This window comes from Kockiozyma suomiensis, assembly GCF_038497685.1.
Source record: "Kockiozyma suomiensis strain NRRL Y-17356 unplaced genomic scaffold V2V93scaffold_7, whole genome shotgun sequence".
Lineage (NCBI taxonomy): Eukaryota > Fungi > Ascomycota > Lipomycetes > Lipomycetales > Lipomycetaceae > Kockiozyma > Kockiozyma suomiensis.
Genome location: NW_027117670.1, coordinates 683,439 through 706,795, shown reverse-complemented (window position 1 = coordinate 706,795; position 23,357 = coordinate 683,439). Strand labels below are relative to the sequence as shown.

Genomic DNA, 23,357 nt, shown 5'->3' with positions numbered 1-23,357 from the left:
TTTTCCGGATATATTAGATCTGCGAACAGTCAATCGAGAATGGAATGACTCTGTCTTTCGATATGTACTTGACACATGCCAGCATTTTAATAGAAACATGATGTTAAATTTGACGGAATTCTGGACCGATGACGGATCATTCATATCGACAGATATTACCGAGATAATGCTCAAGTATCGACACTTCGTGATGAAACTCACAAAACCCGGGGCAGAAGGTCCCCAGCAATTCCAATACAGCAAGCCAGTATTATCAGATATAGTAGTTCTACATATACACATCAGACAATTTGCAAAATTAGTTTTTGGATCAATACCTGAATATGCTCATGCAAGAGGCTCACCTGCACTGACACTTTTGAAGTTCACAAGACTGACGGAATTACATGCGACTTACGATGCTTGCGAAACCCGATTGATGAAAGAAAATCTATTCAGTACAGATTGCTATGGAGTTTTCCTTACGAAAAAATACGAAAATCTGATTAATAGTATATTTCCGGTATACACAAGTTTGAAATTCGGATGTTCTAATCCAGATCAACTATCCGAATCAATTAAAAATGAGCCAATTCAATCCAAAATTACTCGCGGGATTCCATTCACTACTTTGAATTTCATTTCAAATCTAACAAAGCGTGCTGGAATAGAGCATGTCTCGATTAGTGGAATCAGATTCTTAGCTCGTCCCAAACTTCCGCAGTTATATTTATATTCAAGTATCAGGAAACTTTCGGTAGAATGTTGCTGGATATCACAAAAACTGGTGTTCACTTTCTGTGAGTCGGTGCCTACTGTTTCTGCGGATGATACAGAGCCTGCTATCCCACAAACATTTTTGTCAATTGGCAAGTCAGCAAACAATACTGCAACAGTTCTCACCATTGAAGATCGTGCTCAAAGGAGACTACTGCAGAAGATTGTTTTTAGGAGTAACGCTGATAGCGAGAGCGCGACTAGATATAGTATTGAGTGTGTTCTGGATGAGTATAAGTCTGATACAGAACATCCCCCGTAATACTATTTTGAATCGCTATACTCTACAGAAAAATCATTGGTATGCATTTCTCGGCTATAAACTAACGTGTGCTTTGTCAAGATCATGAAAACTGGAAGTTCGGCATTGATTCGCACGAAGGGCTGTAACTGAAATTAATGAACGGTATGAGATCAGCGGCTGTCAATTGAAATTCACAGTTTTTTTCAAGTAAGTTGTCAACAAATTTCGAATTATTTTTATAATTTTACTACACCATCATCGTTATCACAAGTCAGCCATCTCAATTAGCCATATAAAAAGGAAGCATGCCTGATTGAACATAAGCATTTTCTGATTAATTAGATGAGAAGATATACTTTCAGTCTATGTGACTAGAACACCTAACCCGATGTATGCTGCTGGGAGTTTAATTCACGTGGAGGCGGTACCTGATAGGATTTGAGTCAATTCTCAGCATCCTTTTGAGTGGTTGTAATTCAAAGATTTTTTTTCAGAGCCACAATTTTCTCAGAATTGGCTATACAATTGATAATTTCTAGCAGTCTAAGTAGTTGTATAGTTTGTAAACATTGTCGGTTATTATTACTTTCTGATCTTTTCTTATTGTCGCAACCAGACAGCTTGCGGCTGAATGAATTTTTTTTTACCCCTGAACTTGACACCGAAGTACATTCTTTAACAACAAGCCACCGCTGGAGAAAATCTCTGAATAACTATTGCCCTCTAAGCCTTTTTGTATTTCATACTGCTACTAATATTTCTAGTCAATTGCCCATATATCTTCTAGGTAAAATAAGATGTCATCTTTATGATTTCGACTTTGGTTTTTCCAATTAGTTTGGCTATATGATGGAGAAGGGAAGTTGCACTATCCAGATGTAGTAATTATAATATCGCGACCGTCGCAGTCGCCGCTTCCCTTTCAAAGATGAACTGTACTATTGTCCTCAATCTTTATTTCTACGATTGTTAAAGCAGCATATCTACTGTGGTACTGTCATATACTTTTGTCATCGCGTTTTGCGTCATTAAATTCACATACACATATATACAGAAAACGACGAACACCATCTCTTTCGCGAGCTGGAGTTCATAAACTGTTGTAATAGAACTGATAAAAAAACAGAAGCCATCTCTATTCGGCTTACATTAGCGCCATATAATTTTTACCCATTATCGCCTCATAATATGCACGTCGGGAGATTGCAGACTCCCATATAAAATAATTCACGACGGCCGCAAATTAAAAAAAGCAATGATTGCACCTGATTCCTTTTGTTGTTCAATCTCCCCGTAATCTCTTAATTTTTTTACCACAATGGAAATAGTACTAATGATAAAAATAGTAATAATAAAAATAATAATGAAAAAGAGGTACATCAGTAGACTTGCTGATGCTGCTGAAAGTGCTGCCGCTGCATCTGCACATAATGCTGCTGCTGCTGCTGCTGCTGCTGATGGCTATGAACTTCTCCAGAACAGTAAGGGCAATACCATGAACCAGCAAACTGAACTGCAGGATCAAGACCAACGCACCTCATGTGAAGCCAACAGTGACAAGCATCACTACAATCATATAAATTAGTAAAAATTCCTCCCAAACTTAGCTCATATAAAATGCCAACTTACCATTGAATCATTGGCTCACCGTACCACTTCGTCGCTTCGCATACGCAACGAGACACGCTTTCATCTTGCGCAGGTGCTCGCCCAAAGTCCTGCGACACCGTCTTTTTAGGTCGACCGCGCTTGCGCTTGGTTACGACCGGCTGTTGCGACAAATCTTCGTTTCCTCTCACTTGCTGCATCGGCTGATGTATCACCGCTTGTGCCTGTACTGCACGCTGAAACACCATTTCCTGCATGCATCGATTCTCTTCTTGCTGTTGCGAGTATCTTCGCATATGTTCATGCTCAGTATATACGCGTGAAGCTTCTTCCTGTTGAGCATCTAAGTCATTGTGGAAGTACTCTTGTAGTTTCTGAGACTGCTGCTGACGCGCATCATATGCAATTCTGCCGGGCATCGAGGTAGAGACAATCATTTCGAGCCCCTGGGGTACAGCAGATAACGGGGTACTTTGTCCATCTCTGAAAGCAGTATCATGTAAATCACCACTACTAGCGCTGCGCTTCATTCTCCTACTCTTCTTCTTCTCTGTTCTGGCAGTGTCACGAGAAGCCACTCGTTCTCGATAGACTTGTAATAGTGCCTGCTGTCGTCTGATTGCCTTTGCCATCGCAACTCGAGCATCAGTACGAGACACATTTTCTAATTTTGGATCAAAAATTTCCGTTTCTGCCTCTGAAATATCAGAGTCGCTATCAGACAGACCAAGAGAATCTGACGACGAAATTGTAGTGATTGAGGTCGATGCAGAATGATTGCGCGAGTGTGGCTGCATTGGGGTGTCAAGGCCTGGAGAATATTCGACAGAAGGAGATGACCGGCACTCAATCATAGCCTCGCCATGGTCAGAGATAGAAAAACATAGAGTGGTGGCTGAGAGCGGAGGGCTGCGAGGTTCACGCACAGGAGTAGAATCAGAGGCTGAAATGGAGGTAACTGTACGTGACCGCTTGTGACGACGCTTTTCGAAGCCATCATTGCCGTGCATCAGACCTGCCGACATGGCGCCAAAATCACTAAGGGATCGCTTTCCTAGATAGGGAGGATATTGAATTGGCGAATGGAAAATTTTGGTATAGGAGGCAAAGTCCGAGACCTGATTAGCCGCGGCAGAGTGCATCAGATGCGAAGCATGGCTTGGAGCACCCGAGTAGATCAAAGTCGGATTGACATCGCGGTGTTCAAGAGGTGTATCGGCTGCCTCAGGCTCATTCACGAAGATTCCAAGAGCATTGCTCGCAGCATCTGCGGCGACAGGAGAAGACAGCCCCTGCCAATCTGAGGACGGCTGTCTACGACGCACAGACTGCGGAGTCAAGAAAGCATGTGGAACTGTCTTGCCGCCGGTCGAAGGGTGAGACTGCCATTGCTGATCCTTCATTGCGAAGGACGCAGGGGGGGTGAGATCATGACGACGAGAGGCAGAGGGAGGAGGAGTCTGCGGATGCGTGGATGCCATGCGGGAGCCAGAGCGAGGCGCCACGACAGAGAGGGAATTTGCCTTTGATCTGCGAGCCCGGCTTTTCTTAGCAGACGGCTGGATGGCCGAGTCGCTGTGGAGGAGAGCAGGTTGCATCTTCTGCCGGCAGTCGAGTGTAGTATCCGCCGAAGCCAGGGGATAAGACATGTATGGCTTGATATGGTCAGGAGAGGAAGAGGGCAGGGGAGGTGTGTACATAGGAAGACGAGGAGCAGGAGGAAGAGGAGGAAGATGAAGAGTATCAAGAAGGAAAGGTCAAGGTGTGACAAAGCTCGAGACGAGACGATAAAGACAGAGGCAGAGCAGAAGCTTGAGAGCGTGTTTGCAGGTACTTTGCCTTCTCTTAGCTTTAAGCACAGCAAGGGATTCCATGCATACGAAAACTCTATCTCCCCTTCGCCCAACTACTCCCATGCCGCCCTATATCAGATTGCTGCTCGTCTGCCGTCCGAACCACAGAATAGATGCTAGAAAATGATACGAGCACTGTATTTTGCCTGCTAGCTACCACTCTTCCGCTTTAGAGTAGCACCGTCCTCTCTGTTGTCGCTGCTGGGCGAAGCAAGGGACCAGAGCTTAACCGTATACTACCCAGTACGCTAACCCCGTTTGGGGCATCCAAGTGGTATTCCACCTGCCATTTTACCTTCTCAACCGTCTCCGTCAGCCAGGTCAAAGGAGCATCTCGCATTCTGGCTTTTTCCAATCCTGCTTGCGCTGCTACCTTGCTCTTGTCATAGCCGTTTTCTTGATCAGGCGACAATTGCGTGCGATTGTTAGCTCTGAGGCGCAATGTATAAAGTACATGTATCCAGTCAGGCCGAATTGAGGCACTGTACGGTGCATGTCAGTTGAGTGAGCCTGGGGCTGAACAACACATACATCTCTAGTAAGAATAACACAACAATCATGGGCGCCTACAGCTTCAAATTAAAATAATGTTACCTTGTCTGATGTAGTCTGCAAGTAACAAGTGAAGGAGTAAAGTGTGCTGTGATTCACTACGTGCTTAAAATCACACAGATGCGTGCCCGATGTAACAGCCCAGCCTATTCCAAAATACCATTCCACAACCGTATCTTGTATCTTTTATATCATGACAGATAGTTTACGGTTTATTATATTCTCGAGAAATATTCAATTTTTCTTGCTTTCTCCCTAGAAGAAATTCATTTCCAGCGGAAAAAAGGGGCGAATGTTAACAACATCAATATCGAGAGCCAGCTAGCCAGCCTGAAAACACACGGAAAGCACAGACAGGCTCACACCTCGAATCACCTGTACAATGAGTGACCCACTTGCGCATGCTACTTTCTCTAATGCAAACGAAAATTCAGTAGTCTTCACCTCTCCGCTCTCTTCTTTGATAACCTCTGCGGGTACCTTGACTGAGAATCCTGTATCCGAAAAGTTAGTGCTTCGCAACCAACTTCGGCGCTCAACAACTCAAGACTGGACGGACTCCGATTCATCCACGTCAAAGGCTGAGAGAGTACACCAGGATAAAAAAGCCCGGGCTTTTGAATGGATACCGACCTTGTCTTTTTCTGATGTCTCTGATATCAAAGAGAGTTTTGATACTAATCAAGAGCTTCATCTCTCAAAAGAAATAGCGTACATTTTCCCTACGGTACCCACATCCAAGTTTTTAACGGCCGCAGATCGTCAAATTATCCGTTTTAACGAAAGCAACTCGGCATACTTTTTCCGACCACTTTTTAATGGTCTTATGACTGATATAGAATACTCTCGCCTGATGTTTACTGCTTTTATAGTTGATATTGATAATCCCATCAGTGTCAGCTATAGTCAGGTTCTTGGTCTGGATAATGAGGTACTGCCGCGATTGGTGAGGCGGAAATATAGAATGCGGGCTTCGAATGCAACTTTAAGAGTATGCTGCACATGTGCTCATATTTTGCACTATCGCTAATGATTATCAAGAGACGTCCGGTGAGTGCGGTCAAGGCTGTGAAATCAGTTAGTCCTTCAGGATCTTCATTCTCTGTCAAGTGCGATTCGAAATCGACTGCTCTCATCACTCTGGAAAACAGTGCTGATAACTTCAAGAAACCTACTGCGAATAGCAAAGTTGTTGGATCATTTATATTTCCAGTTCTAGAATGTCAGACTTTACCTACTTGCTTGAGTCAAAAAGCCGTGAAGGAGACTAAACAATCTGTTTTGAAGAAAGTTCAAAAGTTATTTCAGTCATTGGACGAGTTTATTAAGCGCTGCATGGTATTCAATATTATCTTTTTTGTTTGCTGTGGCGTTATTTTTTTGACTTGAGTTATTGACATCTCTTGCAGTGCTTTCCTTCCATGCGTAGATATCGATTGAATGTCACCCAACGAATGCGAACCGACGCCAAAAAAAATCTTCAATCGCAAGAAACTTCATCTTTGCAAAATGATATTTTCTGCGCTAATCGGCAGCTGGAGAGTTCTTTTCAAAGAGCTCTCGAGGAACTTCCTATTGATACCAATTCAATTACAGATCCCGACTTTAATTTACTAATCAATACCAGCGGCAGTTTTTATGTTTCGACTCCTCGTTCCGAATCTGTACTAAGAGTCTTGTAATATGTGTCTGCTCCTTTTTTATGATTTTCTGTTGCACGGGTATTGTTTGCATTACTATTAGAGGTTCATTATTGATAGACCAGCAGTTAATTATTTTCTATTGGTAAAACTTGGAAATGAAATTTTACATGACACCGTTAATTTTCATATTTTCAGAACTCTTGACTTAAGCGAGCCATTTGTCCTTAACAAACTTGACACCATCAGCCAAGATCGGATTGTCAACCGTAAAGTTGGCATCAAATCCATGCTCTCCTTCAGGATGAGTAAAGCAAAGCTCAAGACCGGCATCCTTCTCCTGCGCCAATTTCAAGAGAGCAGCGGCATCCTCAAACGGTACAGACGTGTCAGTCTCGCCGTGAATGACAAACAAGGGAGGAAACTTTTCTCCGTTCTTGACACGATCTTCAAGGAAGATTCGGGTTTCTTGAGGACCAATAAGATCGAGCATACGACCATGCTGTACAATTGAAAACATAAGCTCAACTCTCTGCGCCTCGGTAACAACAGAATCATCAGTCTTCTTCGCAAGGCACTCATCGATCAAACTCTCTGGATAAACAGGTGCACCTGCCATACCCTTGACGTAATCCTGAGTATAATGTGGGGCGCGGATATCAGTCATGGGGTAAATCGCAATGGCGGCGCTGATCTTATCCTTGTGGTCAAGCGCAAACTGTAGACTGAGATATCCACCAGCACTCTCGCCAGCAACCACAACACGACTGTAATCTGCCGTCACACCTGGCGCAACTTTCTCAAGGATTCCAGGAAGATCGGCATTGAACCAAGTCCAAAAGTCATCGAGATCCGAAAGAATCTCTACTCCAGTGGCTTCGGGGAGTAAGCGGTAGTCGGGTTGAATGAAGATAGCTCCGTTAGTCGAGGCTAACTGGCTAACCCACAAGCCAAAAAATTCCTCTTGCTGTCGGGAACCGGTAATCTGTAAAATTTAGAGATTAGTCTTATCAAGAGATATAGATCTGAAATTTCATTTGATGGACTCACCAAAAATCCGCCATGGAGACGAATGAGAATAGGACGAGGGCCAGTGGGAATATCCTTCGGAATCAGGACATCAGTCAAGAACTTATGGTTCTTAACAGTCTTGTAAGTATATGTAGTAATGTCAAACGCGTCACGCTTTCCCATTCTGTTTATTTCAACTCAATTGAGTGGTTGGATTAAGTACGAAGTCTCGAAGTGTGTTGGAAGCACAATGCCTTACCAGAAAGCTAGAGAGCAGGAATCAACAGAGGATAACAGTGGAACGAAAGGCCGTCCGTGCGGCTTCTAACGCATTATCGAGCCTCTTTGGGTTAATACAATTTTGTAGATTGTTATCATACTTTTACGGCCTCGAGCGATGTGAATTCCAGAAGAGTGCTATCCTGTTATTTGTAGCGACGGATACATTAAACTTGACTTTTGAATAGAAGATACTGACGCCAAAAGTTTCTGAAAAGCTGTATCTCACCTCGACATTTACGTTATCTAAACCTTAATCTTTTATCGCCCGATCTCCCAGAACACGGGTCCTTACTGCTCATTTCGCTAAGCTCACTATTCACCAAACAGACAATCATGAGCGAGCATAAAAAAGAAGATTTTATTGACTTTGTCCGTCCAATCCCAGTTCCTAGGGTAATTCGTACGAATGCCGAGCCTAAGCCGGTACAGTTTGACCTCTCGCGCACAGCTCTGATAGTAGTCGACATGCAAAACGATTTTTTACATCCAGAAGGATGGTTTCCAGCCAGAGGAAGTTCTGCTGATCCAATTCTTCACTGTATACCAGTAGTTGAGAAATTAACTAAGCTGTGCAGAAGTAATGATGTTAAGGTGATTTGGGTGAATTGGGGTGTTCGCGACGATGTAGCAAATCTTCCTCATGGAGTTGTCCAGCGTGGAACTGCTTATGATACTAAGTTCCCCGGTTATGCGGAGCCATCGACAACTGGAAAAGGCAAAATTCTCGTTAAAGGCGATTTCGGATCGAAGACAATCGAGCAATTGACAGTAGCACCGGAGGATCTGACTATCCACAAACATCGACTAAGTGGATTTTGGGATAACGAACTAGACGCTGTTCTTCGGAAACTGGGTGTTACTACTTTATTGCTCGCAGGAGTCAACACTGATCGCTGTGTATTTTCTACTTTGCAAGATGCTAGTTTTATTGGGTATGATTGTATAATGGTTGACGATGCATGCGGGACGCCGTCGCCGGAGTATGTGATTAAGGCGATCAAGTACTTGACGAATATGCTTTATGGAGCATGCACGACGTATGATGATTTGGAGACGGCGATGAAGAAATAATTGTGAGAGATGAGACGGGGAGGAGGAGGAGGATAAGATACAATATATTCATCAACTAATAAAAAAATAAAATGGTCGGAAGAGTGTGAGCGGGCGGAGAGACTGAACTCAATACCCCGGCTGAGCGTTTTCAGAGCAGAGCCATCTACACTCTTTCCGACCGCGTCGGTCTTTACGGGCTTTGCGCTTCCCTATCCTATCTTCCCCCACCTCATTTCTTTGTATTATCAGCCCCTTGTACCTACTCTTCCCTCTTTTCACAACCCGACCGGCACTCTACCTGCGCCGTCGATACAGTCTTACTCCCCGCCGCGAACTTGCGCCGCTCACCGTCGTTGACCCGTGACCGAATTTGGACAGGCGCGCATACACGCACTGCAGAGCCATCCGATTGCCGCCAACCACACAATTCCACAGAATTAGCGGCAGTATATGTGTGACTTGTATGACATATAATGGGCACAGAGCCAACGACTGATGAGCTGAAAATCAAGACTATACCAAATACCAACTACGGCCAAAACGGCACCAGCATCGTCGCCAAAGAGCAGCACAGCAGTGTCGTAACTCCGGACGCTTCAACCACAATGAGCTCCGCAACAACAACATCACAGGCCACGACCAAACCTATAAACGATGCATTACCTGCTGCTGCCAGCAAATTGCCATTGCCGCAACTACAAGAACATGCTTCAACAAAATTACAGGCGACAAATGACTATCAACGAGAGTACAACACCGCTGTCGCCGCCGCGCTATCATCTCTAGCGTCGACTTTTGTTGGTTTTCCGTTTGACAGTGTCAAGACCCGAATGCAAGCTTATAAATTCAAATCTGTGCTTGACTGTGTTATGGTAACCAAAAAAACTGAAGGAGTTCGAGGATTCTTTCGTGGAGTTGGTGCACCAATGGTATCGGTGTCCATTGTACGCACGCTTTCGTTCTCTATTTATGCTCAATCCAAAGCGACTTATACATCAATGGTCAATTCGGTAATGGGAGAAGGATACGTGGTCGACCCATCAGGTCCTGCCGTTTTAACGGAAGAACAACTCGCTAGTCCGGGAAAGAACTTACTTCGCTCGCTTCCAACATATTTCTTATCGGGATTCACAGCCGGCGGGTTTATCGCAATGTTTTCATGCCCGTTTGAATTCACTAAATTGTCTACTCAAATCGAGATGCTAATGGCTCGCGCTGCAGTAACAGGTTCACCTGATGCAGCGAAAGCTCCAGTAAGTCAACCGAAAGGTGCTCTTGAGTCTGCCAAAGAAATAGTGCGACGCCGCGGAATTCTTGGATTATACTCAGGATTCAAATATCATTTTGCCCGGGATGCATTGGGAACTTCATTATATTTTTCAGTTTACGAAGCTTCAAAGCAATTGTCAATCATGTACAATCCAAGTAACGTCGATCCAGGCCCATTGGTAATAGCCATCTCGGGCGGTCTTTGCGGTATTTTTTCTTGGGCGGTACTATTTCCTATCGATACCATGAAATCAATTGTTCAGCGTGATATTCTCACCAGGAAACCAGGTGAAGTCTTCAAACCTAGAAAATTCCAGCTTTTAAATCCAAGGATGTATCGTGGATTGGGCGTCTCGGTGGTTAGAACAGGGCTTGTGAATATGACTTTCTTTTCAATTTTTGAGCCTCTATTCAAGCATCTTATGAAAACTTCTGATTCCGCAATTCTTCCTTTGGAGGCTTAGCTAGTGTTTTTTTTTAGTTTTCACTGCTGCTGTCAATATTTTTCATCTTTGGTGTACATTTTTTTTGACTATTTTTTTTGCATATCATTTGGTTGTATCACATTTTATTACTCATAGATTATTGAAGGAGGGTAGGATTATTTAGATTGATTGAGTATGTCTAATTAGTTCTCATATATATCATTTTATTTTCTACTTTTGTCTTCGAAATGTCAGAGTTGCACGCAGTAGAACTCTTTTCATTAAATTTCAATCAAGGCGGTTCACTTTGTTACCTCAAATGTCGAGTTTGTAGATTTCACCGCAGCCCGGTATAGCTCTGAACCATTCGAGAAGATGCCATATCATTCATATCTGCAGTCGAGAGCTTTTGAACTTCAGCAAGTGTGAGGCCACGTAAATGTCGCGGTATACGATGTATACGCATTTCTAATCGTACGCGGAGATTCTTTGCTGCATTCGTATATTTTTTACGTAATAGTTCTTGACGTTGTCGTACTATTCACAGATATCTGTTAGCGCCATAATCAAGATCATGAAGGTTGAAACATACATTCAGATTCAAGTTGAGATCTTAGGTCTTCCCGTCGTTGTTGTGTACTTGATATTCCGGCGATTTCAATCGGCATCGTCTGCGTTTGCTGTCTGTCAGAACTCGACTGACTTTCGATGCGCTCGGATTGATACGAGTTAAACTGCTCATCTGATCTTGCATTTGGTCTCTGTCGCTTTTGCTGATCTCGTTGATAATTTATAGCTGATTGTGGTGGTATATGCTGTCGCGAAGGAGTATTCGCTGTGTTAAGTCTCGGTGACCGTCTCACTTCTGGTCTCTCAGGAAAAGGCGAGGCCGCCGGTGCTATCTTTGCAATAGCTTTCGCTGTCTGTTGATACCTCTCCGGCGACACACAACTAGGTGAAGACGACACTCGTTTCGGAGATTTGGAAGGTGGAGGCGGAACAGGTGATACTGCGGCATCGCGATTAATGTTGTTGATACTCCCGGCGCTGGGCTGGCTTGTATGATGAGTCTGCGCAAGGTCAGAAACTTGTCTATCGGCGGTATTTGGTGAGTGCTCGACTTCTGCTTGAGTTTTTTTCGTAACACGTTGACGTCTTCGAAGCGGTGCCATCCTAATGTATATTCCTATGGTATTTTGTAAATATGTCACTGATAAATAGGGCGAGATGAAATGGGTGGATGCGGCTCATGAGTTTTGAGTTCTTTTGTTTACATTGTGTTGCTGTGACAACGTATTAACATTAGGGTCTCGATTATCTCTAAACCTTGTGACCCTACTAAACTCTACCGCACGTTATCAAATCATTGCGGCTATGGATAATATTCATCTTGCAGGTGTTCTACCGTAAGAATGGTGTATTACTAAAATATTGGCAGAACATTACATTCCTCTGATAATGGTTTATGCACGCTCTCTCTTTGCACGTATTGATTGCAAAGAATTGATGTAAGAGGACTAATGCTACCAAGACGATAGAAAAAATTGCATCTGCTGCGATCATGTAAAATTCGGGTCAATCGAAACGATAACTCATGAATATATCGGCAATGAGATAATGGTTGATAATAAAGTAGATCCCACGACTTTGAGAGCTGAAGCTGATTACATGGAATTCCTATATGGGGCTAGGAACATAACCTTAGCTAGAGGAATCACTGAATTACAGACACGTTCATATTGGCGTGATTGCATTACACAGTCCGGGATACCAAAGTGGACATCATGTGAGAGGGCACGCGATAGACAAATGTGTGTATCATGGGCGACGTCGTCTCCTTACGGGATTTCTGAAAACGGACTATACGAAGTAAAGCTGTACACGACGAATTGTGCAAGGCAAGGTATGAGTGCTGAGTTATCGATTTGAATTTGGGGGCGGCAGAGAACATATGTGTTTCTCATAGGACAAATAAATGCACTGAACTGAATCTCCTACAACGTGTTAGTTATAGAGAAAAACGGTGGGGTTAGTCTAACCATCTGCGTTTTCACGGTTCATGCGAAAGGGGGCGCGGATGACTGTATGGGTGACTCGCTTAGACCACCAACGGAAAAGGCACGTCCAGTCTCAGCAAGGTCGGTATCGCTAGAAACTCCTCTTATTCTATAGTCTATTACTTGTCTGGAGGCGGTCTTCTTTTGAATAGCAAACTTACGTAATTACTTTAGTACGCAGATGAGATCACATAAATAAATCTTCTAAGTTTATTACATTAATAGATGTACGTTACAATATTACCTCTGGCCTGCCATTATCGGCAGAATACCCAAAGCTCAGAATCAACCAAAAACGCCGACCAAATACTATACATTCAAACACTCAGAATTTGCTCAACTCCTTTAACAATAGCCCCACCACACCCAACGGCATCTATCCTTACCGTCAAAGTAATTACTTCAAGTTCGCTTATATTCACACTCGTCTCGACTTCTCGTCGAGATGATTCAAGCAAAGTCTCAGAGATAACCCAGCCAGCCGCTGACGCAACGCCAGTCATACGGTCATTTATATATACAATCCATTCTGAACTCGCAGTATCATTTTCCCATCGTAATATTCGCGCTTTTTCAGGCCCATGTAAATCCAGATTGACATTAGCTACTCTAGCAGGAGCTTTAATAGATGGAGTGGATGTATGCGACGACGACGAAGCTAATTCAAAACTACCAAACTGTACCACCAACTTTTCCTCTCTCGAAGAGTCATTTTTAACACTTCGATCATTTTCTGAGCTGTTGCCGCTATATAATAGAAGGCTTCCGAGTCGGATTGTTCCTGAAAAATTATCGGCGCAGACAATATCTAGATGATTGATAACAAATCGAATACTCATCAATGCTGCTTTGCCCTGAATAGAGATTTTTTCAATCATCTCTTGAGGAATTTGAGGAGTCTTGAAATTGAATGACTTGCGCACCCAGGAATTCAAAACTGATCCCGATAAATCTGCTTCAAAGACGTTTTCTCCGTACACATTCACGGTCGAGTCGCTATCGAGCTCGTCGTAGCACGTAGCAAGATTATCTGGTGTGCTTGGGGTATCCACGATCCATCGTCCAGAAATTCTAATAAATACATCACCTTTTGCATTCTTTAAAAAGGAAACAAAAAAATTAAACGGCTCTAAAGGTTCCATTGCAAAATCTAATAGAAATAATGGCACAACCTGTACTCGTCGTGGCTGAATTTGAGACGACGATGGCATTCTTCTCAATAGCCGATCAGTCTTTGACGACTGCGAAGAGACAGAAGATCTCAAAGCGGAACCTGACGGTGATGATGACGGTGTATATAAAGACGATGAAGAAGATCGTCCGGAATATGATGACCATTCTGAAGACTCTGGTTCGGTTGATGACGGGTAAATTGCCTCCTGATAAGGCGATAGGTTAAGTGGGTCAGATGTTAATTTCAGACTAGAGCCCCCATAAAACGCACTAGAGTGGTCAATAGACCAAATAACCTTAAAAGAACCTGGAACAGCTGTTGTAACTCCGCGCTTGTATAGCTTGCGGCTGTATCGTTGGGCATACACGGAATCAGCGCCATGAGGATAAGTTGGCAATGCCGTTTGAAGAGCGTGATTCACCCAATTTTCATTGAACTCTACCTTACCATTGACGTAGAATGCGGAACCATGGCCAGTTGTAAACGATGTATAAAAGAGCTGATAAGTCTCGGTATGGAGAATGGGAGATGGGTGTGGACGAATAGATTGCGAAACGCTTGATGGTTCCCCTAAAGATATCGATCAATATACTTTGAAATATACGGCACAGCTAAGTTTTCATACCTGTAACGCCATCCTTATGCTTATACCAGAATTCCAAATCATTTTTTTCAAAATCTGCCTGTCCCAAATCCTCGTAAACCCATGCCGGAGCAAACAAAGCCATGCTCGTACCAGAAGGCTCGATTTGCTTCATAGCTTTTCCTATATCGAATCTAGCAGGGTATTGTACATTTCTTCCCCAAACGTCCAGTCCAGTCCATAAGTTTAATCGATATAGCATTCCAGCCAGCATTGCGCCATCAAAAACTGACTTTTCTTGCCAAAAGTAATTCGTAAATAATCCGTCAGCTGCTTTGAAAAACGGTAATGTAGTCAAATTGAGAGAGTCTTGGTAATCGATTTTATTCTCAGTAGTCAGCGAATCGTACCAAATCACGCGTGCGTGCTGACCAACCACCTTATGTAAAGCGAATTTGAAATACTCAATGAAGTTGAGCAGCTCTCGAGCTTCTGCTGGCGAGCCAAGAACTGTCTCGATGTTGAGCAGATATCCATCAAATCCAAAATAATCGGCAACTCTAGCAAGGATTTCAGCATATAAGTATCCGATACCTGTGCTATTTGGCGTTAACAGTCTTCTAGCATCCGCCGACGCTTCTTTGGTAAACTCAAAAATCAATGTTCCTAGACAAACAACGCCATTCTTATGACAAGCTGTGGTCCAAGTAGCGGGTGGGATTGCTACTCGCGTGTGTGAAAAGTAAATAAACGTATCAATTAATTCGAAAGCTCTAGCCCAGTACGCGACACCAGAACTGTGGGGAAAATAGCCTTGAAAGTCAGCGTCTTCTTGTGAACTGTAGCCGCCTTTGAAGTCATGGCAAACTAGTAGTCGCGAAGCAAATACTCGGGAAGGTGATCTGTGTCGCAGAGACAAAGGACTACGAACGCGCTGAAGATCGTCGGGTGGAAAAGAAGAATTAATGGATCTGGTTGCGAATAGCGACTCGTTCCATTTGAAGAGTGATGTCAGATCAGAAAAGGTGCGGCAGGCAGTAGCACTTCCAGACGTACTCATAGCTTTTTCTTCTATATCAGTCCAAAAACACAGAAGCACGAAGGCATTGCAAGCCTTGGTGAATCTGAACTAATGAACTGTAAGCACTCTAAATTGGGACGACGCTTTGTCCTCGAGAGCTCATCGGTCGCATTCGGCAAGACGTATTAGCCACGTGGCTGTAGTGGCTGTGCAATGCCTAAAAGGAAGCTATCGCATTTACTGTACACTACATGACAGCGATGATATATTTTCTAGCGTTCAGCATGGGCTGCAGATGAGATTCACGCTTATTTTAGCACACTCTACGCGCAGGTTACGAGAGATATATGTATTCACTCGCGTATAACTCTCAGATTACAAAGCGAATAGTCCAAACCTGTGGACTAGAAAATACACGCCATCCGTAGAAGTAATAGATAACTAAAAATACGCTCATTATTGGACGTACAACGAGAGTGCTCGGTCGTAGTTATTGTTCAGATCGCCATGTTCGACTGTGCATAACATAATCTTGATTCAAGTGTGAGTTTTTTTACGTCGTTGGAGTTTAGTTATCTTATCTCCTGGCTTACAACACAGTGTCCGGTACTCCGAGTCTCCAAAATATCAGCAACTGGTGACATATAAGGTCTTTCAAGCAAGAATGATTCTATCAATAACTAATTTGGTATAATAATCAACAGAGCGAATATAGTCTTGCCTATTACCGAAGGATTGTCACGGCACGTGCCGACAAGGCGCTGGTCGAGACCCCGTAGTTTTGAGCCACAACGCCATAGCGCAAGAATTCCGCCGCTCAAACGAGCAAAACGATACAGAGCTGTGTATATCGAATAACGCGAGATCGTATTCTGAGCGCACTTTGGTTTGCAAGATAATTGGCCTCGACGCAGTCCGTGTGAAGCAGAATATTGCCGTGAGCCATTTTTGTTTTTGTATACATTTTGCCGTTTACGATTTTGCACTGGGCGGAGACGGAGGACTCCGGCAAGCCGAGATACTACTGTCTTTAGTTTCTGGTGGTGTAAAAATGCTAGCGGTAGACATATTTGTGACTGTATACGTAATATGTGATCAGTTGTGATCAGCTATCAGATATATACCGATGGCAAACAAATCTCCAATCTACCCTTCTTTTTTGCTCCTGCATTTGCACTTCTGCTTCTACCCACCCTTCTCTATTCCCACCTTCATTTGTTTTTGAGAGGCAGAATGGACGATCCGCTGCAGCCAGTTGATGACCCGCGGCTTCGCAACCCGGCAGTCATGACAACGCAAATTGTTATCGCTGGCTCTTTCGGATTCTCCGCCTTCATCGCATTCTGTATTCTTCGAACCCAATGGCCAGATTTATATGCCGCCCGCGTGGTGCACCATCCTGGTCTGCCGCAGCTGCCAAAATCTTTCTTTGGTTGGATTCCAGTGCTCTATCGCATTACAGAAGAACAAATTCTTGAGCATGCGGGTTTGGACGCGTTTGTGTTTCTGGGCTTTTTCAGCATGACCATAAAGTTACTTGCTGTCTGCACCTTTTTTACCGTCGCAGTTATTTCCCCTGTACGGCTGCATTTTACCGGGGCATATGATGACAGCAATGCTTTAAGTGCTATCTACACTCCTCAGAGAAAAGTGATGAAACTTTTGGGTCCAAAGGTCAACTCGACCGCCTCCGGCCCTACTGACGACGAAACATGGCCAGAAGACTACGACACTTACCTTTGGTGCTATGTTATTTTTGCCTATATTTTTACATTTTTGACAGGGTATTTCTTGCTCAGACAAACGCATCATATAGTTCGTGTCCGTCAGTCGTACTTGGGCAGCCAGAACTCGATTACCGATCGCACCATCCGTCTTTCTGGCGTACCCACTGAACTTCGTAACGAAGAGGCTTTGAAAGAGCATATTGAGTCATTTGGTATTGGCCAAGTCCGTTCTATCACTATCTGTCGCCACTGGAAAGAGCTAGACAAGTTAATGGACCGTCGACGCAAAATGCTACACAGGGTGGAGCGCGCCTGGACAGAGTATTTTGGAAGCGAAGGTGCCACTCGTAGCGCCAGAACGATTCCAGATGTCAACTCACTCCCGCAGTCTCCTCCTATCCCCCTTGGATCTGATGACAACAGTATGACTCCATTGCTCACCGGCGACGTTCCGACTAATGGTGATGCTTTGCCTAATGTGATCAATGGCACGCAATCATTCGGTCGTCGTCGTCCTCTCATTCGCACTGGATTTCTGGGATTGTTTGGAAAGCATGTCGACAAGATTGACTACTATACAGCTAAACTCGAGAAGCTCGATCAGCAAGTCAAGATGGCTCGTCATAAAGAATACAAGGCGACTCCTGTCGCTTTTGTTACAATGGACACTGTTGCAAGCGCGCAGATGGCTGCCCAGGCTGTATTGGATCCCAGAGCCTATCGCCTTATAGCTCACAATGCCCCAGCTCCTCATGATGTGATTTGGAAAAATTTGTACAAGTCACGCACTGAAAGACTCTTTAGACAGTGGATAATCACAATCATCATTTCAATCTCGACTGTGGCGTTGGTATTCCCTGTGGCTTCGCTGTCAGCGTTTCTGGATGTTCAATCCATTGAAAAATTCTGGCCTGGTTTGGCAGATGTACTTAAGGAATCGCGAATTCTATCAGCTTTGGTTACTGGATTCCTGCCCACTCTGTTATTCACATTGCTCAATGTCATTGTTCCCTTTTTGTACAATGGCTTGTCTAATCTTCAGGGTTACATCTCGCATGGAGACGTTGAGCTCTCGGTTGTTGGAAAAAATTTCTTTTACATTTTTGTCAACTTGTTTCTATTGTTCACGATTGCAGGTACAGCTAGTATGCTGTGGTCGATCCTCAAAGACACAACTAAGATTGCCTATGTTCTTGCCCGCTCGCTGCAGAAAATGGCATTGTTCTATGTCGACTTGATAATTCTTCAAGGAATTGGCATGATTCCTTTCCGTTTGTTGGAATTTGGAGTTGTATTCAAGTACCCGTTCATTAAGATTTTTTCAAAGACGCCTAGAGGTATTTTTTCTCCTTTTAATGACGCGGCTTTGCAGATGCTAATATGAATATATAGATTTTTATAACCTGTACAAGCCGCCAAATTTCAACTACGGCTTTTTCTTACCACAGCCTCTTTTCATTTTGATCATTTGCTTGTCTTACAGCGCTATGTCCACCAAGATTCTTACATTTGGATTGGTTTATTTCGTATTGGGATATTTTACCTTCAAGTACCAACTCATGTACTGTAAGTTATACTGATATTTTAATTCATTTGCTTTGCTTATTTTTTCTAATTTGTTGTAGCTATGACCCATCCGCAGCATTCCACTGGAAAATCGTGGCCTATGATATTCTTCCGCGTATGTGTTGGTCTACTGATTTTCCATCTGACGACAGCTGGAACACTTGCACTGCAAAAGGCATTTTATCTTGCTGTTCTCTTGATTCCTCTTCCGATTGCTACTCTCGTCATGATGTGGAATTTTTATGATCATTACCTGCCGTTGTCGTATTTCATTGCTCTGCGTGCTATCAAATCAGGCACTGCCGATGCCAACGGACGTCAACAGTCGCGTACACTGGACGAGGAGCGCGAACGGAATTCGGTTTATATTAACCCAAACCTCATATGTCCGCTGGAAGATCCATGGATTGCCGACGAGTCCGGAAGACCTATTAACGTACATTTCGATTAATTCATATAATATCTTGTTTTTCTCTTTGTCGCTGGTTCCTCACATGTTAAGTTGATTTCGTGACAGGTTGCAATGACATGATTTGGGGGAAAATGACACAGAATAATATTTTTGATACTTGCAGTAATTATCTTTAATCATGGTGGAGTTTCGAGTTAGTTTCTTTTTCTTTTTCAGATATTAAAAGAATCATTTATTGGTCATGAGGATTTGTTGAATAATACTATTTTATTAACTATTTTTTTTTCTCTTGACGACGACAGCTTGACTGCACGATATATATGCCATTCCATTTTTACAATGATCCAAGCGAATAATAAGAAAATTCTTCTTCCACCCTGTTTTCACCTTTGATTTTATTATCTTTTTGGGGGTTTGTATACTTCGATTAATTTCAGACTTGTCACCGTTAGTGCAGCTTATTTTTTGGTACTTTTGTATTGTTTTGTCAGATGAGAAATTGTAGGTTACTGAGATCTTTTTAACAGCTTTGTAAATCGTTCTCTATAAAATATGGATTATAAGAATAGATGACATACAGCGAAGCTGCCAGGATAAATCTTCTAAAGTTCAACTTTGAGTTGGGTCATTTTAAACTGGACAGCAGAATTGCTCTACAGGACATCTTCTGATTAAACGACTGCAATTTCCTTCAAATGACAAGATAAATACTATTCAAAGATACAGATTGAAATGTATGACACCCCCAGCCCTCCGTCAATCCAACACGGACAGGAACCACTAAATTCATCATGAGAGAAATGCAGAACCAGTTGCGAAAAAGAATGAAAGACGAAATGGGCGTTTAGACGGTCGTCGTTATATATACAAGTTATTCTGGCCTGAAACTGACATTCATCAAATCGGTAGAGCTTTAGATAATACAAAAGAGATGAACAACACGGAATGATTCAGGCCGCCGCACAAAAAGGAAAAAAGTTATCAGGAGGATCTTTCCCACTCTTTATATATCCTCTCTTTTTGGTTTGAAATTGCAACCCTAGCCCGTCGGATATTGCCAGGGTTTTGTAACTAGGTTTTATGTCACGTGAATATTAGTCAGGGGAATCAGAACTTTTTGGATTTTAAGGCGCTGACAAGGGAAGGTAGACCGGTTTGCCTGTGATTTGCCCTGGGCTGCAATTAAGGGCCTAATCCCGATCATTCTCTATTCTAATTCACAATTCCTATCTTTTGCTCTAGTAGTATCAAAATTTTAGCTCTTTTGCGGTGTTTATTTCTCCGATTTGAAGATGGCGGAAGCTGTATCTACGGCGGCCAGCACAAAGAAGTTGTTCGCTGAACGAAAGCGGCGGAAGCGGCAGGCGACAAAGATGCGCGAGACTTCAGCTGAAAATGAGGACGACGAATTAAATGGACGTTACTTGAGCAAATCAGCACAAGATCAGAGAGATGGGCATGATATTGATTCTGAGTCGAACGTCTCTAGATCAAAGATTGGGTCTGCTGATAACAAGCCGTTGCCACCAGCAATCACCACTGGTTGGACGCTCGAAAAGTCCACCACATCAAAATCAAAGAAATCAGAACCAAAGAAAATAGAAAGCACTTCAAGCTCTCATCCAGATGTCGCGAGAACTCAAGATCAGCCCCATGTTGAAAGTAAGCAGGTATCACTCCAAAACCAGAAGTATGGCAGGCCGCAACCGCGAGGTGGCAACAGCCAGCCTCGCTTTCCTGCAGGTGGCTCGAAAGCCACGAGTGCTTATGACAGATTTGGATCTGCGAGAATTGAATTGGATCGAAGAAGTAGAAATCAGAATAATTCGTCTCTTCGTGCCAGCTTTGATCAGGTTCAGATTAAGTCAGCTGGGTATGTATTTGGATTTAATTTCGTCTAGAGCGTGCTAATAATTTGCTAATTTAGTTCTGATGCTATTATGGACAGTATCGAGCTTCTCTTCCGGGGCCCATTCTACGTGAAGATTCCCGGTTCTCAGTCAAAAATAATTCGGGGCTACTTTAAGAAAGACTTGATAGCTATGCCGACACATATTCCTATTCGCCGAGCTATTCGAATATTGTTGCCTGCATCTAAACTAGTGATCGCGCGGCCAATCTCAACAGATAAGACTCCGGGCTTAAATAGCCATACGCATAAAAATATTACTATTGCAGACAGTAAACAGCATACATCATCAATCGAGGAATCTAATGCACAGGAAAATGTGAAACCGTCAATCCGAATTCATCAGCAAGCTTCGATGTATCCCCAACATTCGACTTATCCCCGACAGACGCCTTCTCAAGATTATAGCCCTTACACTGGACAAGTGCACGTGAATCATGAGTTTGCCCGGCATCAGTCACTTATTCATCCAGGACAATCATATGCTCGCCAACCTATTCGTGACACTTTGGATCAGGGTCCGTATCAGTATCGCGACGTCAGGCTTGACGAGGTTAAGAATTTGACTCAACAATATCAGTTGCAGTCTCAGATTGTCAATGAATCTGCAGACGATCACGCACGCGGTGATGAAGCGCCACACTCACCACCTGTGGTGACTGTCAAATTTCCAAAGGCGCCTATATCTCCACTGTCTGCTGAAAGCACGTCCCCAGAGAACGAGTCGACTTCTGTGGCAGCATCAATTTCTGATGGACTATTTGAAGAGCACAAGACAAAAAAAGTGCCGAGAGTAAAATTACCGCCAGCATCGGTGTATGCTGCGAAGAAATCTCCGCATGTTGCTCATGCAAAAGTGGAAAATATTCGCTCGCCTCCGATTGTTTCGTCGCCTGTTCCGCCGCCTGCGAGCGGCGATGCTCCTACCCAAAGCGCGACTCCTGACGCGAGCTATACCAATCAAGGTCCTATTCCAGTTGAATACCGGCTAACTCCAGATGTCATGCATCAACCGCGTCCTACAAAGGTGGTGAGCGTTGCTGATATTGAGCCTCCGGCTTTGCAGAATAGTCCTTTGGACGGACAGCAGCATCGATATGGATATAACACTCGTTCTAGAGGTTTTTCCAATGGACATCGAGGCTCAAGACATGATTACTCTGAAAATTTATACGGTATGTGCTTTTATGTTTTGCTAAAATGATACAAGATAGCTGACCTTTTGGGTTTAGGACAACATCAGCAGCAGCAATTGCAGCATCAGTATTTCTACGCATCACAGCCTCAGGATAAAAATGTGATACCAAACATGGTATCACGCGGATACTCTCAGTATCCCTCAGCGATGGGTTCGATATCTCCCTCTGGGTACGCTTCAATGCCGATGGTTGTTGCACCCGTATCGCTTGCAGCGCCATCGCCTGTACCTGCTGGCACAGTTGCTCAAGAGACTAATGGGACTGTGTATTATTACGATACTTTGCAGTTCTATCTTGCTGAAAATGGTAATACTGCGCCGTTATTTCCAGCTGTGACGACTCCGCAATACTACTTCGCTTAGTAACTCATGAGTATGCAAGTGCTGGCGCACTGATACACATTATTTACATCATTTCTATTACAACTTTTCATATTGGACATATATCACAATGGTTTTTCCAGTTGATCATCACATACAGCTGTCTCTTTATATTTGTGCCATGAATTGAAAAGAAAAAAGTTTTGGATTTAAATCAACAAAAGTTGTACCAGTCGTTATAAGAGTCGGTAACGCAAGTACGGAAGAGCTTAGAACTTTGGATTTATGCAACTATATGAGCTACATATTTTGGTTTATGTTCCTGTATAATGCGCTTTTTATTGAGACAGTAGAGATATTTGTTTTCAATTCTCTGTAGTAATCTATGCGTGTAGTTTGCCATGCTTAAAGCTAATGCTCAAGTGAGATGTGTAAGTGCAGAGGCTGACAAGTTTGCTTTCGCATAATTTGAAGCTGGTCCATCGAAACAGCGATCACGCCATTAACTAAAACAGTCTTTGATTGTAAATCAGTGATACAATATTTCAGAACTGACTACTTTAGACAATATTTAGAGGTTAGCATGTAGAGTAACTGGAATAGTCAGTCTTGGATCGGTGAGAGCCTTGACTCAGCAGCATACTGATTATGTAATAGTAATATGCAAATATGGGTGCGACACCACGGTAGGCACAC

At 43.3% G+C, this 23,357-nt stretch overlaps 10 protein-coding genes across 10 annotated transcripts; 6 read left to right on the top strand and 4 right to left on the bottom strand.

Moving 5' to 3' along the window:
• Positions 1–413: 413 nt before the first annotated feature.
• On the top strand, positions 414–1,101 carry V2V93DRAFT_370157 (uncharacterized protein). Its single transcript, XM_066910198.1, has one exon. The coding sequence runs from the start codon at positions 419–421 to the stop codon at positions 1,016–1,018; it is 600 nt and encodes a 199-aa protein (XP_066765853.1). The 5' UTR covers positions 414–418; the 3' UTR covers positions 1,019–1,101.
• An 848-nt stretch (positions 1,102–1,949) lies between these two features.
• V2V93DRAFT_250449 (uncharacterized protein) lies at positions 1,950–4,469 on the bottom strand. The gene is made up of 2 exons (XM_066907112.1): positions 2,630–4,469; positions 1,950–2,566 (listed from the first exon to the last, which is right to left on the bottom strand). The coding sequence occupies exons 1-2, from the start codon at positions 4,306–4,308 to the stop codon at positions 2,380–2,382; spliced, it is 1,866 nt and encodes a 621-aa protein (XP_066765852.1). The 5' UTR covers positions 4,309–4,469; the 3' UTR covers positions 1,950–2,379.
• A 926-nt stretch (positions 4,470–5,395) lies between these two features.
• Positions 5,396–6,402, top strand: V2V93DRAFT_359075 (uncharacterized protein; the record flags this gene model as incomplete). Its single annotated transcript, XM_066908079.1, has 2 exons — positions 5,396–6,004; positions 6,055–6,402. 2 exons carry the CDS (start codon positions 5,396–5,398, stop codon positions 6,400–6,402), a joined length of 957 nt encoding a protein of 318 aa, XP_066765851.1.
• Positions 6,403–6,778: 376 nt separating this feature from the next.
• V2V93DRAFT_250445 (Alpha/Beta hydrolase protein) lies at positions 6,779–8,100 on the bottom strand. The gene is made up of 3 exons (XM_066907111.1): positions 7,924–8,100; positions 7,704–7,848; positions 6,779–7,638 (listed from the first exon to the last, which is right to left on the bottom strand). Exons 2-3 carry the CDS (start codon positions 7,845–7,847, stop codon positions 6,862–6,864), a joined length of 921 nt encoding a protein of 306 aa, XP_066765850.1. The 5' UTR covers position 7,848; positions 7,924–8,100; the 3' UTR covers positions 6,779–6,861.
• V2V93DRAFT_370149 (Isochorismatase-like protein) lies at positions 8,041–9,154 on the top strand. The gene has a single exon (XM_066910197.1). It carries the CDS (start codon positions 8,280–8,282, stop codon positions 9,015–9,017), a length of 738 nt encoding a protein of 245 aa, XP_066765849.1. The 5' UTR covers positions 8,041–8,279; the 3' UTR covers positions 9,018–9,154.
• On the top strand, positions 9,155–10,942 carry V2V93DRAFT_370147 (mitochondrial carrier domain-containing protein). Its single transcript, XM_066910196.1, has one exon. It carries the CDS (start codon positions 9,473–9,475, stop codon positions 10,730–10,732), a length of 1,260 nt encoding a protein of 419 aa, XP_066765848.1. The 5' UTR covers positions 9,155–9,472; the 3' UTR covers positions 10,733–10,942.
• Positions 10,711–11,906, bottom strand: V2V93DRAFT_370146 (uncharacterized protein). The gene is made up of 2 exons (XM_066910195.1): positions 11,286–11,906; positions 10,711–11,230 (listed from the first exon to the last, which is right to left on the bottom strand). The coding sequence occupies exons 1-2, from the start codon at positions 11,863–11,865 to the stop codon at positions 11,031–11,033; spliced, it is 780 nt and encodes a 259-aa protein (XP_066765847.1). The 5' UTR covers positions 11,866–11,906; the 3' UTR covers positions 10,711–11,030.
• A 1,031-nt stretch (positions 11,907–12,937) lies between these two features.
• V2V93DRAFT_400632 (glycosyl hydrolase family 85-domain-containing protein) lies at positions 12,938–15,651 on the bottom strand. Its single transcript, XM_066912580.1, has 2 exons — positions 14,550–15,651; positions 12,938–14,494 (listed from the first exon to the last, which is right to left on the bottom strand). The coding sequence occupies exons 1-2, from the start codon at positions 15,565–15,567 to the stop codon at positions 13,068–13,070; spliced, it is 2,445 nt and encodes an 814-aa protein (XP_066765846.1). The 5' UTR covers positions 15,568–15,651; the 3' UTR covers positions 12,938–13,067.
• Positions 15,652–16,761: 1,110 nt separating this feature from the next.
• V2V93DRAFT_324287 (uncharacterized protein) lies at positions 16,762–19,272 on the top strand (the record flags this gene model as incomplete). The annotated part of the gene is made up of 3 exons (XM_066907465.1): positions 16,762–18,592; positions 18,648–18,821; positions 18,881–19,272. The coding sequence occupies 3 exons, from the start codon at positions 16,762–16,764 to the stop codon at positions 19,270–19,272; spliced, it is 2,397 nt and encodes a 798-aa protein (XP_066765845.1).
• Positions 19,273–20,325: 1,053 nt separating this feature from the next.
• On the top strand, positions 20,326–23,154 carry V2V93DRAFT_370137 (uncharacterized protein). The gene is made up of 3 exons (XM_066910194.1): positions 20,326–21,106; positions 21,161–22,317; positions 22,375–23,154. The coding sequence occupies exons 1-3, from the start codon at positions 20,526–20,528 to the stop codon at positions 22,701–22,703; spliced, it is 2,067 nt and encodes a 688-aa protein (XP_066765844.1). The 5' UTR covers positions 20,326–20,525; the 3' UTR covers positions 22,704–23,154.
• The last annotated feature ends 203 nt before the right edge of the window (positions 23,155–23,357 follow it).

Excerpts from the sequence above, each read along its gene's own strand:
- V2V93DRAFT_370137 (XM_066910194.1), top strand. The coding sequence starts at position 20,526 with ATGGCGGAAGCTGTATCTACGGCGGCCAGCACAAAGAAGTTGTTCGCT. Across the intron at positions 21,107-21,160 it reads GTTCAGATTAAGTCAGCTGG|TTCTGATGCTATTATGGACA; the intron begins GTATGTATTTGG and ends TTGCTAATTTAG. Across the intron at positions 22,318-22,374 it reads TTACTCTGAAAATTTATACG|GACAACATCAGCAGCAGCAA; the intron begins GTATGTGCTTTT and ends TTTTGGGTTTAG.
- V2V93DRAFT_400632 (XM_066912580.1), bottom strand. The coding sequence starts at position 15,567 with ATGAGTACGTCTGGAAGTGCTACTGCCTGCCGCACCTTTTCTGATCTG. Across the intron at positions 14,495-14,549 it reads GCATAAGGATGGCGTTACAG|GGGAACCATCAAGCGTTTCG; the intron begins GTATGAAAACTT and ends CGATATCTTTAG.
- V2V93DRAFT_370146 (XM_066910195.1), bottom strand. The coding sequence starts at position 11,865 with ATGGCACCGCTTCGAAGACGTCAACGTGTTACGAAAAAAACTCAAGCA. Across the intron at positions 11,231-11,285 it reads ATCTCAACTTGAATCTGAAT|TACGACAACGTCAAGAACTA; the intron begins GTATGTTTCAAC and ends ATCTGTGAATAG.
- V2V93DRAFT_370149 (XM_066910197.1), top strand. The coding sequence starts at position 8,280 with ATGAGCGAGCATAAAAAAGAAGATTTTATTGACTTTGTCCGTCCAATC.
- V2V93DRAFT_250449 (XM_066907112.1), bottom strand. The coding sequence starts at position 4,308 with ATGTACACACCTCCCCTGCCCTCTTCCTCTCCTGACCATATCAAGCCA. Across the intron at positions 2,567-2,629 it reads GGTGAGCCAATGATTCAATG|TGATGCTTGTCACTGTTGGC; the intron begins GTAAGTTGGCAT and ends ATATGATTGTAG.
- V2V93DRAFT_370157 (XM_066910198.1), top strand. The coding sequence starts at position 419 with ATGAAAGAAAATCTATTCAGTACAGATTGCTATGGAGTTTTCCTTACG.
- V2V93DRAFT_250445 (XM_066907111.1), bottom strand. The coding sequence starts at position 7,847 with ATGGGAAAGCGTGACGCGTTTGACATTACTACATATACTTACAAGACT. Across the intron at positions 7,639-7,703 it reads GTCTCCATGGCGGATTTTTG|ATTACCGGTTCCCGACAGCA; the intron begins GTGAGTCCATCA and ends TAAATTTTACAG.
- V2V93DRAFT_370147 (XM_066910196.1), top strand. The coding sequence starts at position 9,473 with ATGGGCACAGAGCCAACGACTGATGAGCTGAAAATCAAGACTATACCA.